This window comes from Limanda limanda, chromosome 6 (genome assembly GCF_963576545.1).
Source record: "Limanda limanda chromosome 6, fLimLim1.1, whole genome shotgun sequence".
Classification (NCBI taxonomy): Eukaryota; Metazoa; Chordata; class Actinopteri; order Pleuronectiformes; family Pleuronectidae; genus Limanda; species Limanda limanda.
The window spans coordinates 27,257,529-27,270,895 of record NC_083641.1 but is presented as its reverse complement, the minus strand read 5'-3'; the positions used below and the strand labels follow the sequence as shown (position 1 = coordinate 27,270,895).

General features: G+C 44.0%; 1 protein-coding gene across 1 annotated transcript in view; it reads right to left on the bottom strand.

Moving 5' to 3' along the window:
• Nucleotides 1–12,940, bottom strand: part of tyw1 (tRNA-yW synthesizing protein 1 homolog (S. cerevisiae)) — a 51,819-nt gene extending 38,879 nt beyond the window's left edge. Inside the window, exons 1-7 of the mRNA XM_061072603.1 lie at nucleotides 12,789–12,940; nucleotides 12,367–12,494; nucleotides 10,154–10,279; nucleotides 9,748–9,849; nucleotides 6,768–6,962; nucleotides 6,344–6,643; nucleotides 5,218–5,340 (exon numbers count right to left, since the gene is read on the bottom strand). Coding sequence (XP_060928586.1) covers nucleotides 5,218–5,340; nucleotides 6,344–6,643; nucleotides 6,768–6,962; nucleotides 9,748–9,849; nucleotides 10,154–10,279; nucleotides 12,367–12,494; nucleotides 12,789–12,885 — 1,071 coding nt within the window. The 5' untranslated portion in view covers nucleotides 12,886–12,940. The remainder of the gene's footprint in view (nucleotides 1–5,217; nucleotides 5,341–6,343; nucleotides 6,644–6,767; nucleotides 6,963–9,747; nucleotides 9,850–10,153; nucleotides 10,280–12,366; nucleotides 12,495–12,788) is intronic.
• Between the last annotated feature and the right edge of the window lie 427 nt (nucleotides 12,941–13,367).

Here is a 13,367-nt window from a genome sequence, read left to right as displayed (position 1 = left end):
CTGGCTGCAGGGCCACGGCTCCTGTTCATTGCTCTCACGGCTATAAATGCTACAGAAATGTGCCACTGAGTCGTGAAAGTGTCTCTGAGAAATGTGGGCGAACGAGTTCTAGGTGCTTCAGCCAAGCCAGTGTGATTACCACTTGACTGTAAGCAGTGTGAGCTCCATCAGACCGTTATCTGAAGAGCAAACTGAAAACTTGAAACAGCCGTGACTGTTTTGGACATTAAAGCTGATTATGATACACATCCTGCAGACGTGCAGGAACAGCATTCGCAAAACCTTGTCTGTTTGGTGAAAAGCAGGTAAAGTGTTGAGTGGTGTCTGCTGCCGCTGAACATTAAGCTACACAAGTCATTTTAAAGTTGTAGTGGATTTTATAGTTCCCTACGTTATTTCCCATAATGCATCATGAAAAATAGAGTACAGCCAATGGTCACTAACTGAGCAATATAAAGCATCATGCATTGCCCTTGTGGAGGAGAGATGAGAACAGCAGGAACAGCCCGACCCGTCGTACAAATGTAAAACTGAGTGGAGCAGCTTTTCACAGCACAAACTGAGACAAACAGGTTTATTTCTACATTTAAAGATGTTCAATTAACATGTTTTTTTTTACCTAAAAGTATTAAAACTAAGTGTCAAATAAACAATTTAATTCATTGAGGGATGTTGCTGTACATCAAAATCCTGTGAGAACCTTTGGGGTTAGTGAGGGATTGGGGGATTTCGGATGCAGCCTAAGATTATCACCGAGAAGAGACCAAGCTTAAACATGAGTGGTGCGAATACACAACCTATGGATTGTGCGTCAGGTGTACAGGGCCCATCTGTCTCTGCTGACAAACCAGACAGCGGTGTACTTTCACCTTCCAACCGAAAAAAAATCGAAGCCCATAGCAGCTCGTTATGCTCTCTGCAGCTGAGGCCACATACTGTAGGTCTCATTTAGGAGCCAAGGCCCCAGGTACATGAGAGATGGCACATGACTCACAGCAGCAAGTCCCTAACGTGAGCAGTTCCTTTGTCAGCAGGGGATGCAGTAAATAATCGAACTAGTACGCTGTGTCAGAATCCACCAACATCTCATTCTCATGGTGGAAGAAGATTAGGTTCTGAGCTGGATGGACATCGGGAAACGTAATTTATCTTTCTGCAAATTGTGTAGCGGTGCTTCTGTGCTTTGGGTGGTTTAATGGATCCTATAAGTCCAGCTCTATATCCAGATATCAGTGCTGGTCTGTGGTGGCCCACACACACAGTCCATCAGGGACAGCGTTATCCACACTGAGGCACATTATCACGAGGATGTGGCTCAACAAAGCTGGAAACGTTTTCAGGTATTTGAACCAGAGATTCAGTAACCTGCACTTTCCTTTTTAATCGCAGATCCTGAGGAGACTAGTTTCGTACTCTCAGACGTCACAAATGTCACCTTCCACAAACTGAAAATTCAGAAAACATACACGACATGCAGCCGACAGTGCAACAATCTGTCCCTGTGGTGTTTAGCGTGCGACCCTTGTGATTCCTCTGGCCCCGGCCTCTGATCCCCACTGCTCAGCCTTCGCCCTCTCGCCTGAGAGCCTCAGACATCCAGTCATGAGCGGGTCTGTCCGGACAAACAGAACTGGGACATCTCACAGCAGTGAACTGAGCTCTGGAACCGTGACACATAATGAGGCTGATGCAAGCTGGACAGTGCAATGACAACACGCAGAGACAGACAGGTAATCAACGGATAAAACCCAAAGGATCAGAGACACGAAAGAGAGCGAGAAGAAGCGGAGGAAGAACTGGGAATAGAGTAAATTAATAAAGTATCAGGACCTAGCTCTACAGTTACACACGTACAAATGAGGATGTGATTAATAGTGTATAAAGAACCTGAATTACCCACGTGGCAATGCCATTTTAATTATTATACTAATTAAAGCCTTTATATGTATACATCTACATTTCAGTGGACACAAACGATATTAAATTAGTCATTTATATTTACAAATGCAAAATGGTTGTATCATTCTCTTCACAGCTTCTGAATCACCTGCATGAAGAAGATGACAAATCTGTGACTTGAACATTGTGAAGCAACAAAATCCGTCATTCCTGTAATGAGTCGTTTTTTGTCAGTGTTTAAACAGCTGTTTACATGGAGCTATAGAGGTGTTGTGATGTAAAGGATACACAACATATACAACATGACTTTCATACAAACTAATATGGTACCATTGTGTTTTCATCCCTGATTGTTTGTTTGTTTGTTTGTTTGTCAGCAGGAATTTCGCAAAAACTACTGAGCAGATTTCCAAAAACAATCCAGATTAAGTAGTTAAATGTTTTTATCCGTTGGGCTAAATTTTAGGTGTTGGACACATATTTAGCAAACAAAAGACTTGCTCAGTTTCTCCTTTACCACCACTGAGTTTCTTCGTTAACACCACTTTCTGGAAACTGAGTTGACTTTAAAACTCAGCTGATAACGCTGTGCAGCTGCTCAGGTTATTGATCCGTTCCCCACTATCTTCTATCTGGCAACACTTTGCCTGCATGAACTGGACAACTGGCAGAAACAGACGTCTCCTGCATGGGACAGATTTTAATTTCCAATGCAAAGGTGCAAAATCAATAAGAGCAGCAATGGAAAAACTGATACTCGTTAGAATATGAATAAATCTACAGCCAAAGACTGACATAGACTAAAATTGAGCAATATGAGATCTGCAATCTGGAAGCCAATCACAGCCGGTCGATCAATGAGGACGTTTGAAGAATCGCAGACATGAACTTCTCAAGTTCAGCATTAATTCAGTCTTTCTCAATCCTGCCTGGCAACAAGCAGCACTAAATTAATGCAGATAAATTCATCTGTAGCATATTTAGCTCTTCATCATTTGGATTTATAGGGCTGGATGAAGTAACTTTTTTTTTTTTTTTAACTTTTAAGTGAGAGATGATTTGTGAAGAAAGTAGACAGTTAATCAATGAATCAATAATTTAAAAACAATTATTGCTGCAGGCTCCTTTTCTGAAATGAATTTTAAAGACCACATGTTTTTAATATTCAGTTCAGACAAGATCCATAAAAACAGATCAAGTCTGGATCATTAGATTAAAGTGTTGCAGTGGTTTGCCTCACAACAGGAAGGTTAATGTGCTGACTCTTTACTTTCTAACTGCAAGGTCACGTCTGCGTATTCCCAGGGAGGCTCACATTCAGTTCAGTTCTGTTGCATAAACAGTGGGAATGTAAAAAAAAAAAAAAGCATTGATCTTGTTGATTCATGCTAATATCTTCAGAAGTGAAACAACAGCGTGTGTTGAATATCAGCCGGAGGCCAATGACTCACTCAGATCTGAGTCACAGTGAACTGAGGGTCTCTGCCATCACCTAGTGGTCAAACCCGGCCTGAGATCAGGTCTTAAGAGACGCATCTCAAGCAGATCCAAACCACGGCTGATCTTCAGCTTTGTGTCAAATACAGCAACACAGAGTCAACTCTTCTTTAATAACCAGAGACTCAATTGTGAAAGATCCACTCCATATTCAGCAGTCAGAATTATGAACAAGGAGTCGCAGGAAACAGATTGAATCGCTGAATCTTAAATTAGTCGTAAATTAGCTAATTTCCTTGATCACACTTAATTTGTAGCTTGGCTAAATACTCGTCGTCTCTTGGCGAGAGCAAATGTTTAATGTAGAAAAAAAAAAAAACTAATTACATCTTGTGCCGCCTGCTCTGTGTGACCAAATTATGCGAAGACAACAGTAATTAGTTTCCTCTACGCACAGACAACTTGTCATCATGACACGAGCTATCGCAGCAAATAATTAGAATGTTATGAGACAAGTTACAGGTTGAATAAAAATATATTTGCAGCAGACGAAACAGAGGAATGGGAATGTTTGTGTTTGGCCGCTAATCTACAGGAAGAGAAGAGAATGAGATTAAAAACTAACTGAGTCTGGCTCATCTAACGGTGACAGACACAACCGATAAGAACTGAAGGCTCTAACAGAGACGTCTGTCCAAACCTCCCAAAGCCAACACGCAATACACTGTAATATTAATGTCACAGAACAAGGGACGATCCTGTTGTTCACGTCATGTTCCTCGTCTGTGTGTGAGACATGAGCACAGCAGGAACTCTGTCGTGAAACATCATTCATTCATGAGAACAAACTTTAGGAACCATAACGGCTCAGGTCAACTGTGGTCACATGGAATGTTCCATCTTAAGGTAGTGACTGAAAAACAGAAGAAAATGATTTTGCACTTCTGTAACCTGAAGAGAAAAATACTCAAACAAAGGCAAATCTTACTTAAAAAGTTTCATTTCAACAGAATTTTCCAAGCAGCTTATTGTTATGACCTGATATTTCCAGCTGAGAACTAAAAACTGCAACTGGAGATTATTTAAAAGTGTTAAAGAGTGTTAAGTAACAAGAAATGTATAATATCCACCGAAGAAATAAATAGGCTTATAGGTTGATCGACTCCTATTACACAAGGTTTGCAGTAAACAATAGAGACTCCCAGCCTGCTGCATGTCCTAGTGAACAGAATTGATTATAAACTCACTAAATTCAAAGTTTCCATGAATTTATACCATTAAATGAGATTCAAAACAACTGGAACATTCATATTTTCTATTTTCTTTGCTCTCATCGCTCACTTCTTTTTTTCCCGGTGTATAAAAAGGAGACTGATGATGCCTCCAACATCTTTCTCTGCTCTTCTTGAGTCACCCGTTCCTCACAAGTCTGTGAGGTGGGCGTCCTCACTATTACACAAGCCTCTGCTTCTCGCCTGCCGGGGTCTGGTGTCTATCGGCCCATCTGCCATCTCTCCCTCAGTGACACCACTCTTTCCTCCTCACTTAACACTCTTAGACTGGATTAACGCGGGCGGAAGCTGAATGCGACGACGATGCCCGTTTGTAGACCTTAACACAGACGCACCGAAAATAAAGCTGCTGCATGATGAGGCAACAACAACCTCCAGACTGTACAACTATGATGCAAACAGCTACATGCTCCACATCGGCCTCACATCAAGAAGCAGAAACATACAGTACGTCTCTGAATACTCTGCTGTAGACGAGTGCCTGAGACACCTTTGGAAGCACTGAGGTTAGGGAAAGGTGCTACGATGGTAACTGGGATCACTTTGAAGGTCATGGGGACTTGGACAGTGTTCAGTGGAAGAGTCTGACCTTGGCTTTCTTCATGCTGTTCATGATGTTGCCCAGATCCTCCATGTCCACCACGGAACCGGATTTCTTCTCGTCCTGCGTCCCTGACTCGTCCTCGTCACTGCTGGATTCCAGCAGTTCTTCCTGAAACGAGAGAGAAGAACAAAACCCACAATAATGGATTCAAAAATGTTTTCAGGAAAAAAAGGTTCAAGGACACGAGGAGACAGACGACTGAATGGAAAATGCAAATGAATCCTCCCGACCGCAGAGAGTCACATATGTTCCAACCCGTAACCAATTAAAAACTTCATTGAGCAGGGGGGAGCCCATATGGGGAAGTATTTATTGTACATAATTATCCCCTCTCATGCTGCCTGATTAAATATGAAAACCATCGCACGTGCATAGCGTTTCATAGAGTTAAATCATGGCCCGGCGTGGAAGCTTGGCGCCGAGGTGCCGGCTGCCATGACGACAGGTCATGTGTGTGCACCGTGATCTGTGTGACAGCTGTGTATGTGTCTATATATTACATGCCTGTCTTTGCTTTTTTTGTGAAATCTATATTTTCAGCGACAACTTTTCCAATTTCAAAATGATTGACAGTGTTGACAGAGATGATATTTCCCCCCCGACACCGTGCTTCCCTTGAAAAACCTCAGTGTCATTCAAAAAGGATTAACAGAGTAAAACAAACTTAGAATAAAGTGAGAGAAACACTCCTCTTCCTCCTGCCGTCTGATTTGACTGAAAGGACGTTTTACTTAATCAAATATCAGTTATCGATCCTAAGGACTTGGCTGACTTATTCTCTATTTTCTGATCTAATGACGATAGAGGAATGGAGGAATCACTATTTTGTTAAAACTGTTAATGATTGAAACTTCGGGTGAAGGTCAGGGGAGAAAATAAACAGGTTGTTTTTCCAAGAATGATGTAACAGTTACATGTGAGTACAAGAGACTGAAACTCCACAAAAAACACGTATCTGTCTCTGAACACATGGACACTATATGTGGACTGAATAATAAAGTCATGTTTAGCTTTGGGGTCTTTCAGTTAATAAAGCATTAAACAAATACAATTGATTAGATTTAGGCTGTAACAGTTGTGGATTAATCATTGTGTCGTTCCAGATCATTACCTCGGAGCTGACTTCCTGCGGCGCTGCCTCCTCCTCCTCCTCCTCCTGCTGCTCCTCCACCACAGCTCCATCTTCTTTCTGATTCTTACAGGAGCCTCCGGTTTTACAGTCCCTGCTGCAGGTCTTCTTCTCCGCCTTGGCCAGGGCCTGGAGCCGCTCCAGGAACTTCACCTTCCAGGCCTGGAAGTCGGCCTGGATGCTGCCGTGACGGCTCTTCACCACGTTACAGTCGCCCTCTCCTCGGGTCATGATGCGCACGCCACTCAGCATCCAGAGCCACTTGTCCACATTTGTACCCACCTGGGAGTTGGAAGAGGATCAGATTATGTTTCCCACTGCTGAACTACAGCTGTGAAACGTCTTCAACTGATTCTAAAGCATGTGACAAAGCAGTATTATCATTATTCTGACAGAAATCTCTCACCGTGTTGTAGTGGCCTTGGTAGACAGAGTGTCCCAGACCAAATACTGCGTATCGGAGGCCTTTGAGGAAGGTCTTCCCGTATCGGAAATCAGTCGACGCCTCCTCCAGCCACTTGCAGAACCACTCTGCGTTCTCCGTGGGCTGTCCGTCCGTGTACGTGGCCACAAGGAACACGCACACCGACTTACTGGTGCACTGAACGGAGACATTAAAGGACAGTGGGACAGTTCAGTGAGACATTTGGGTGAGAGTCATCCATAACAACAGGAAGACTCCGGAACATTGAGTTCTGTCGTGAGAAGCTCAGTGTTTGTCTTTACAGAAAATCAACACAAAAACTCATTGTCTGATACGTGACTCCTCTTGTTCATCCAGACATATTTATATTCCATCAGTTTCATGTCAATCACGTGGTCTCAGGTGATAAGACATTTGCTTTCTCATAAAACAGAACGACTATAAATGCAGGGTTTCTTGCTACAACAACGTTTTTGGAAACAAAATTAAACACCGGTGTTAATTTGGATTTGAGGAACAAAACTATGGATTAACTCTGAAGGATATGAAGCAGAAAGGAGACAGCAAAATAAGCTTGGGGAAATAACTTTTTTATGCCTACTTTAAGTTGTAGCCGAAGAACAATGCACCAAAGCACAATGAACAACTCGCTCCAGGAAAAAGAACTTCAGCATTTATCACTTGTGGAAGCTGTGTGATGAATAATGCACAAAGCAGATTATGCTGACTTGTCCACAAGACTAGAAAATCTGTCTAGACTGAGTATAAAGTGGGTCCATGTCTGAAAAACCAGGAAACTTCTGAAGTGAAGCAGCTGTCCCATGTCCAGCTGAGTCCATTCTCATTTTTCTTTCCATCACAGAAAACTATATTACTGCCCTGTTGAATAAATGGTTATTTGCTCTCCTGCCTTGCAGCAGTCAACCAATCTCTGATTCATCTCTCGGTACACTGCACAGTGGCCACAAAATAAAAAGGCAACACTGATGAGATTAATCCATCTTTCTTCAACTCAGCAGGATTAGTGTAACGCGTTCTCCTCTGTGCTGTCGTCTGAAGAATCAAATCGGTGAAGGAAACTGGCTGAGCTGCAACACCACAGAACTTGAGGATTACCGCGCTGTTTGTTGTTCGGCTCTAAATTAATAACTTATAATTTCTTACACTCTGATTAGTTCTGTTCTAATTGGGTCTTGCATGTGAGTGCACGTTTCCAGGCCTTATCTGCTTGAAGTTACATTTGAGAGATTTAATTGACAGCCCAGAGCAAACTCTCCCTCCAGTTCATTCAGCTTCCTTATCCTCTGAGCCTGCTGCAAAGATTAACTGATGCATAAATTAGTCGCTTAATTTATGAATTGATAAAGTTAAGGGTTAAGAGGAGCAGCTCTAAAGTTTGGCGGTTCAGGTTCTTGTTCGAGGACAATCTTTTAAATTACCGTATCAGGTTTTAGGGCCGAATACCTCATCGCAGTATCATGTTTTTATCACCTGTCTGACCTTTCTGAGACAAAGACAAAGCCTCTTCTCTTTGGACTCAGCTTCCCCCGGGGACGTCATTGTCTGATCCTCGCTTGTGTCACAATTTTACAGCATCAAACACATGACTGCCAGAGAACAGAAACACCTCACCTGTAAATAAGCTTGTCTGTGCTTTTTTTAATAGCTTTTTGCTCAAGCATTTTAGATTATGTAATTTCAAATCAGATATTAAAAAAACGCTGAGCCCTTCTTCTCTGCTCGGGCTAAACAAAGAATAACAAAATCTTAACAGACAACGGAGGAATGCAAAGCAGAGATGATAAACACGGAGTTTCTTTTGCCTCCCGGAGAGATTTACTGTCCGCTTATCAGCGAACAATCAAAGAGGGGGAGCAGCACCAATTTTTAAAATCAGAATGCTAAGAAGGGTCACACTCCCAGGATTCATTTTAAGATCATAAATTATGTGATTGGTCCCCTGCCCAGACAGCTGAATCCTCCCCAGAGACACGAGAGGAATGAGGTGTCAACACTGTGAATCCCTCACCTTATAAAAGCTGTATTTCAGACAGTTGGTTCTCAACTGCTCTCTGTCCACTGGTGTTTTCGCCTAATGATTATAAACATGCCACTGGTAACACCCTTTTAAAGAAGCCATCTCTACACCCCTATGATTAAACTCACCCATGAATAACAGCTTGAAGCCAAATCAGGTCTTCATTTCTATTTCTTGACCTCGGCCTGTGATACAATGAACCCTAATATCATAATCAGCAATCTGAAGAAGTATGTTACTCAGTGATGCAGCTCTGAAGTGTCTAATCTCCTAAAGTCTTCTTTATTGCATGGCCGCCCACATGAGTGAAGTTGGGGATCCCCACTGGGGCAAATAGCCATGAAACTACTTTCTATTGACGCGGATGACACCCAATTTTCTTTCCTGTGAAAGCCTTGTATCGCTGATTCTGTTCTGCGTTGCTGAAATTAAAAAAGTGCATGTCCAAACACCTCCTGCAGTTGAATGAGAGACGATTATAATTATCCCCTGTGGCCCCGGCACTAAACGCTTTAATAACCTCTCCTCTGATCTGGGTACTTTATCCAATCGTGTTCGGAAAGAGATTCACAACGTAGGTTTTTTAAGTTGTACTTTGATGGTGGTGCAAAGTGGTGCTTCCATCCTCAGGCGTATCAGGTCATTCTTTTATTTCTTCCTAACATGACTAGTGTAATGGACGAGCAGTAGATACAAAGAGAAACGTCCACGTTACACAAATCCGTGCTGCACCTCACTTGCTTCCTGTGAGATTAATATTTGATTTTAAGATTTTACTGCTCGCTTTAAAAGCCTTTAATGATCTGGTTCCTTCCCACAGCTGCGATCTGCTGATTTCATATATTTTGTAGTTTTAAATCATAAAATTCTTGTGCCCTTATTATATTTGTGCTGTATAAATATATATTATTATTATAATTTTACCTCATCAGCCAGTCGATCGTCTGGATCGTAGTCTTTCATGTCAGTCACCTCTGCTGGTATTCCCAAAGTCTTCACCTCTTCCGACAGCTTGTTTGCAAAACCCTGAGAAAATGAAAAAGTGTCAGTTGATGTCGGAATGATTAATATATTGTTGGTGATTAATTAATCACGGCTGGATTTTCCTAATATATCTTGTGTGAAATTCTGCTTTACAAAAGGTGACTACAAAAGAAAAATTTAATTGAAATAAATATACGTAGAGCTCAATATAAATGAAATACAGTACTTTTTATTTATATATGTATCCATCTGCAAACCTGGATTTCACATCAACTTATGATCTTGTCATTTATATCAACACTATGAGCCAGGGGACCTTGTTAACATTTTCAGTGAACATCTCTACCTTTGCTGTTCCAGTCTGTGAACCGTAGAAGATCTTAACTCCCGACACGTGCTCCACAGAGTCTGAGCGGTCGTTGCTCTGCACAGCTTCGTAGACCCCCTGAGCAACAGGCTTGGGGAAGCTTTTCTGGAAACACACAGAGGAAGAAACAAGGGATATTAAAGATGGAAAACAACAGAGAGAAAGCAGCAGCTCTTGACAGAACAGTTTCAAACAAATCTACACCAGAAGAAGACATTTCAACTGCTGACAGGAAGAGACTGGATGTCCTGATGAGGAGGACCAGCTCAGTCCTGGGATTCCCCCTTGACCCAGTGGAGGTGGTGGGACAAAGGAGGAGGAGGAGGAGGATGGACAACCAGTCCCACCCCCTGCAGGACACCATCACAGCACTGGGCAGCTCCTTCAGCCACAGCCTGGTTCAGCCCAAGTGTCTGAAGGTGAGGTATCGCAGGTTGTTCTTTCCTGCAGCAGTGGGACTGTACAACCAGTTCTGCTCCCAGTAGAACTACACGCACCACCATTATGGATTCAACACTTTAACTCTTTACTGAGCTATATTCATCTGCCTGTGCATTATCAACGGTTCATGTGCACATATTTCTCCTATATTTACGATGTAAATTGTACTTTAATTCCATTCATATTGTTCTATATCTTCTTTTATATTCCTTACACTTCAGTATTGCATGTTATTTATTACTTGCTTGGGCCTATTTTGACTCTTGCTGCTGTATTACTGCACATGTCCCCATTGTGGAAGTGAATTGAGCATCTCGAGTGAAGAGGGGATGTGAGGAAGAGGGGATGTGAGTGAAGAGGGGATGTGAGGAAGAAGGGATGTGAGGAAGAGGGGATGTGAGGAAGAGGGGACGTGAGGAAGAGGGGATCTGAGTGAAAAGGGAGTGTGAGAAAGAGGGGATGTGAGGAAGAGGACGTGAGGAAGAGGGGACGTGAGGAAGAGGGGACGTGAGGGAAGAGGATGTGAGGAAGAGAACGTGAGGAAGAGGCAGTGTGAGGAAGAGGGGATGTGAGGAAGAGGGGATGTGAGGAAGAGGACGTGAGGAAGATGGGACGTGACGAAGAGGATGTGAGGAAGAGGGGACGTGAGGAAGAGGGGATGTGAGGAAGAGGGGATGTGAGGAAGAGGACGTGAGGAAGAGGGGACGTGACGAAGAGGATGTGAGGAAGAGGGGACGTGAGGAAGAGGCAGTGTGAGGAAGAGGGGATGTGAGGAAGAGGGGACGTGAGGAAGAGGGGATGTGAGGAAGAGGGGACGTGAGGGAAGAGGACGTGAGGAAGAGGGGACGTGAGGAAGAGGGAACGTGAGGAAGAGGGAACGTGAGGAAGAGGGAACCTGAGGAAGAGGGAATTTGAGGAAACGGAAGTGTGAGGAAGAGGGGACGTGAGGAAGAGGGAGTGTGAGGAAGAGGATGTGAGGAAGAGGACGTGAGGAAGAGGGGACATGAGGAAGAGGGGACGTGAGGAAGAGAACGTGAGGAAGAGGATGTGAGGAAGAGGGGACATGAGGAGGAGGGGACCTGAAGAAGAGGGGACGTGAGGATGAGGGGATGTGAGGAAGAGAGGATGTGCGGAAGAGGGGATGTAAGGAAGAGGGGACGTGAGGAAGAGGGGAAGAGAGGAGGAAGAGGGGACGTGAGGAAGAGGAGATCTGAGTGAAAAGGGGATGTGAGGAAGAGGGGACGTGAGGAAGAGGCGATGTGAGGAAGAGGATGTAAGGAAGAGGGGACATGAGGAAGAGAGGACGTGAGGAAGAGGACGTGAGTAAGAGGGGATGTGAGGAAGAGGGGACATGAGGAAGAGGACATGAGGAAGAGGGGACGTGAGGAAGAGGGGATGTGAGGAAGAGGACGTGAGGAAGAGGATGTGAGGAAGGGACTCGAGGAGGAGGGGATGAGAGGAGGAAGAGGGGACGTGATGAAGAGAGGACGTGAGGAAGAGGATGTGAGGAAGAGGGGACATGAGAGAGAGGACGTGAGGAAGAGGATGTGAGGAAGAGGATGTGAGGAAGGGACTCGAGGAGGAGGGGATGAGAGGAGGAAGAGGGGACGTGATGAAGAGAGGACGTGAGGAAGAGGATGTGAGGAAGAGGGGACATGAGGAAGAGAGGACGTGAGGAAGAGGATGTGAGGAAGAGGGGACATGAGGAAGGGGGGACGTGAGGAAGAGGACGTGAGGAAGAGGGAGTTCACCTTCTTCAGAGCCACCTTGAGGGAGAACCAGACCCCGAACGCCAGCGCAGCAGCTGAGTACAGGTACAGGCGGTTGTGCCACAGACGCGTGACCCAGCTGTCAGTGTGTCCCTGCTCATCCTGAGGACCTGGAGACAGACAGGACATCAGAATCTGTGTGTCACAGGGACGCGAAGCTAGAACAACAATGAGGACCTGGAGACACACAGGACATCAGAATCTGTGTGTCACAGGGAAGCTAAGCTAACACAACAATGCTACGTGCACACATGCAGTAAAGCGGGTTCACGGGCTGCGGTGGGTCCTGAACCCCAACCCGGAAATACCCTCTTCACCTCGGGTGACCTGCAGCAGGTTGGAGGAGGAGGCGAGAGCCCGGCTAGCATCTGGTGCTAGCTAGCAGCGTTAGCATAAACCCTGACCCCTGACCCTGACCCTGAACGAAGTGGATTCACCTTTAACCTCCGAGGCTGACACGTGACCCGCGAAGAGGAAGACGATGAAGATGAGGCTCAGCATCTCTGAAGTGTGAACAATCTTCAGCACCTGGAACTGTGCGCCACCATGTTGTCTGGCCGCGGAGCATGCTGGGAAGTGGAGTTCCGTAGCGGTGTGGGTGAAGTTCGATGATTCGCGGCAAAACTAAAAATGAAACGAAGCCGTGATAAATTATAATAAAATTAATTCTGTTTTCCTGATGGTGTAAATAAAGATTCGGTCACGTTTGGTTGTTTTAAAGTTTTATTTATTTTTTTTTTTTTAACAATCTGTTTATTCAATTTTTTACATAATTAACAAACAAACAAACAATACTGTTACATCAATAACAATTACAGATGTAATTTAAACATACCACAGAACAGATACCAACCCCCCACCCCCCTCCCTCCGGCACCTATCCAACAGATGAGCAAATATAGTTGAAAAATAAAGAATTGAAAAGAATAGATGACATAAAACATAATAATAATAACAATAACAATATAATAGTAATACTAAAA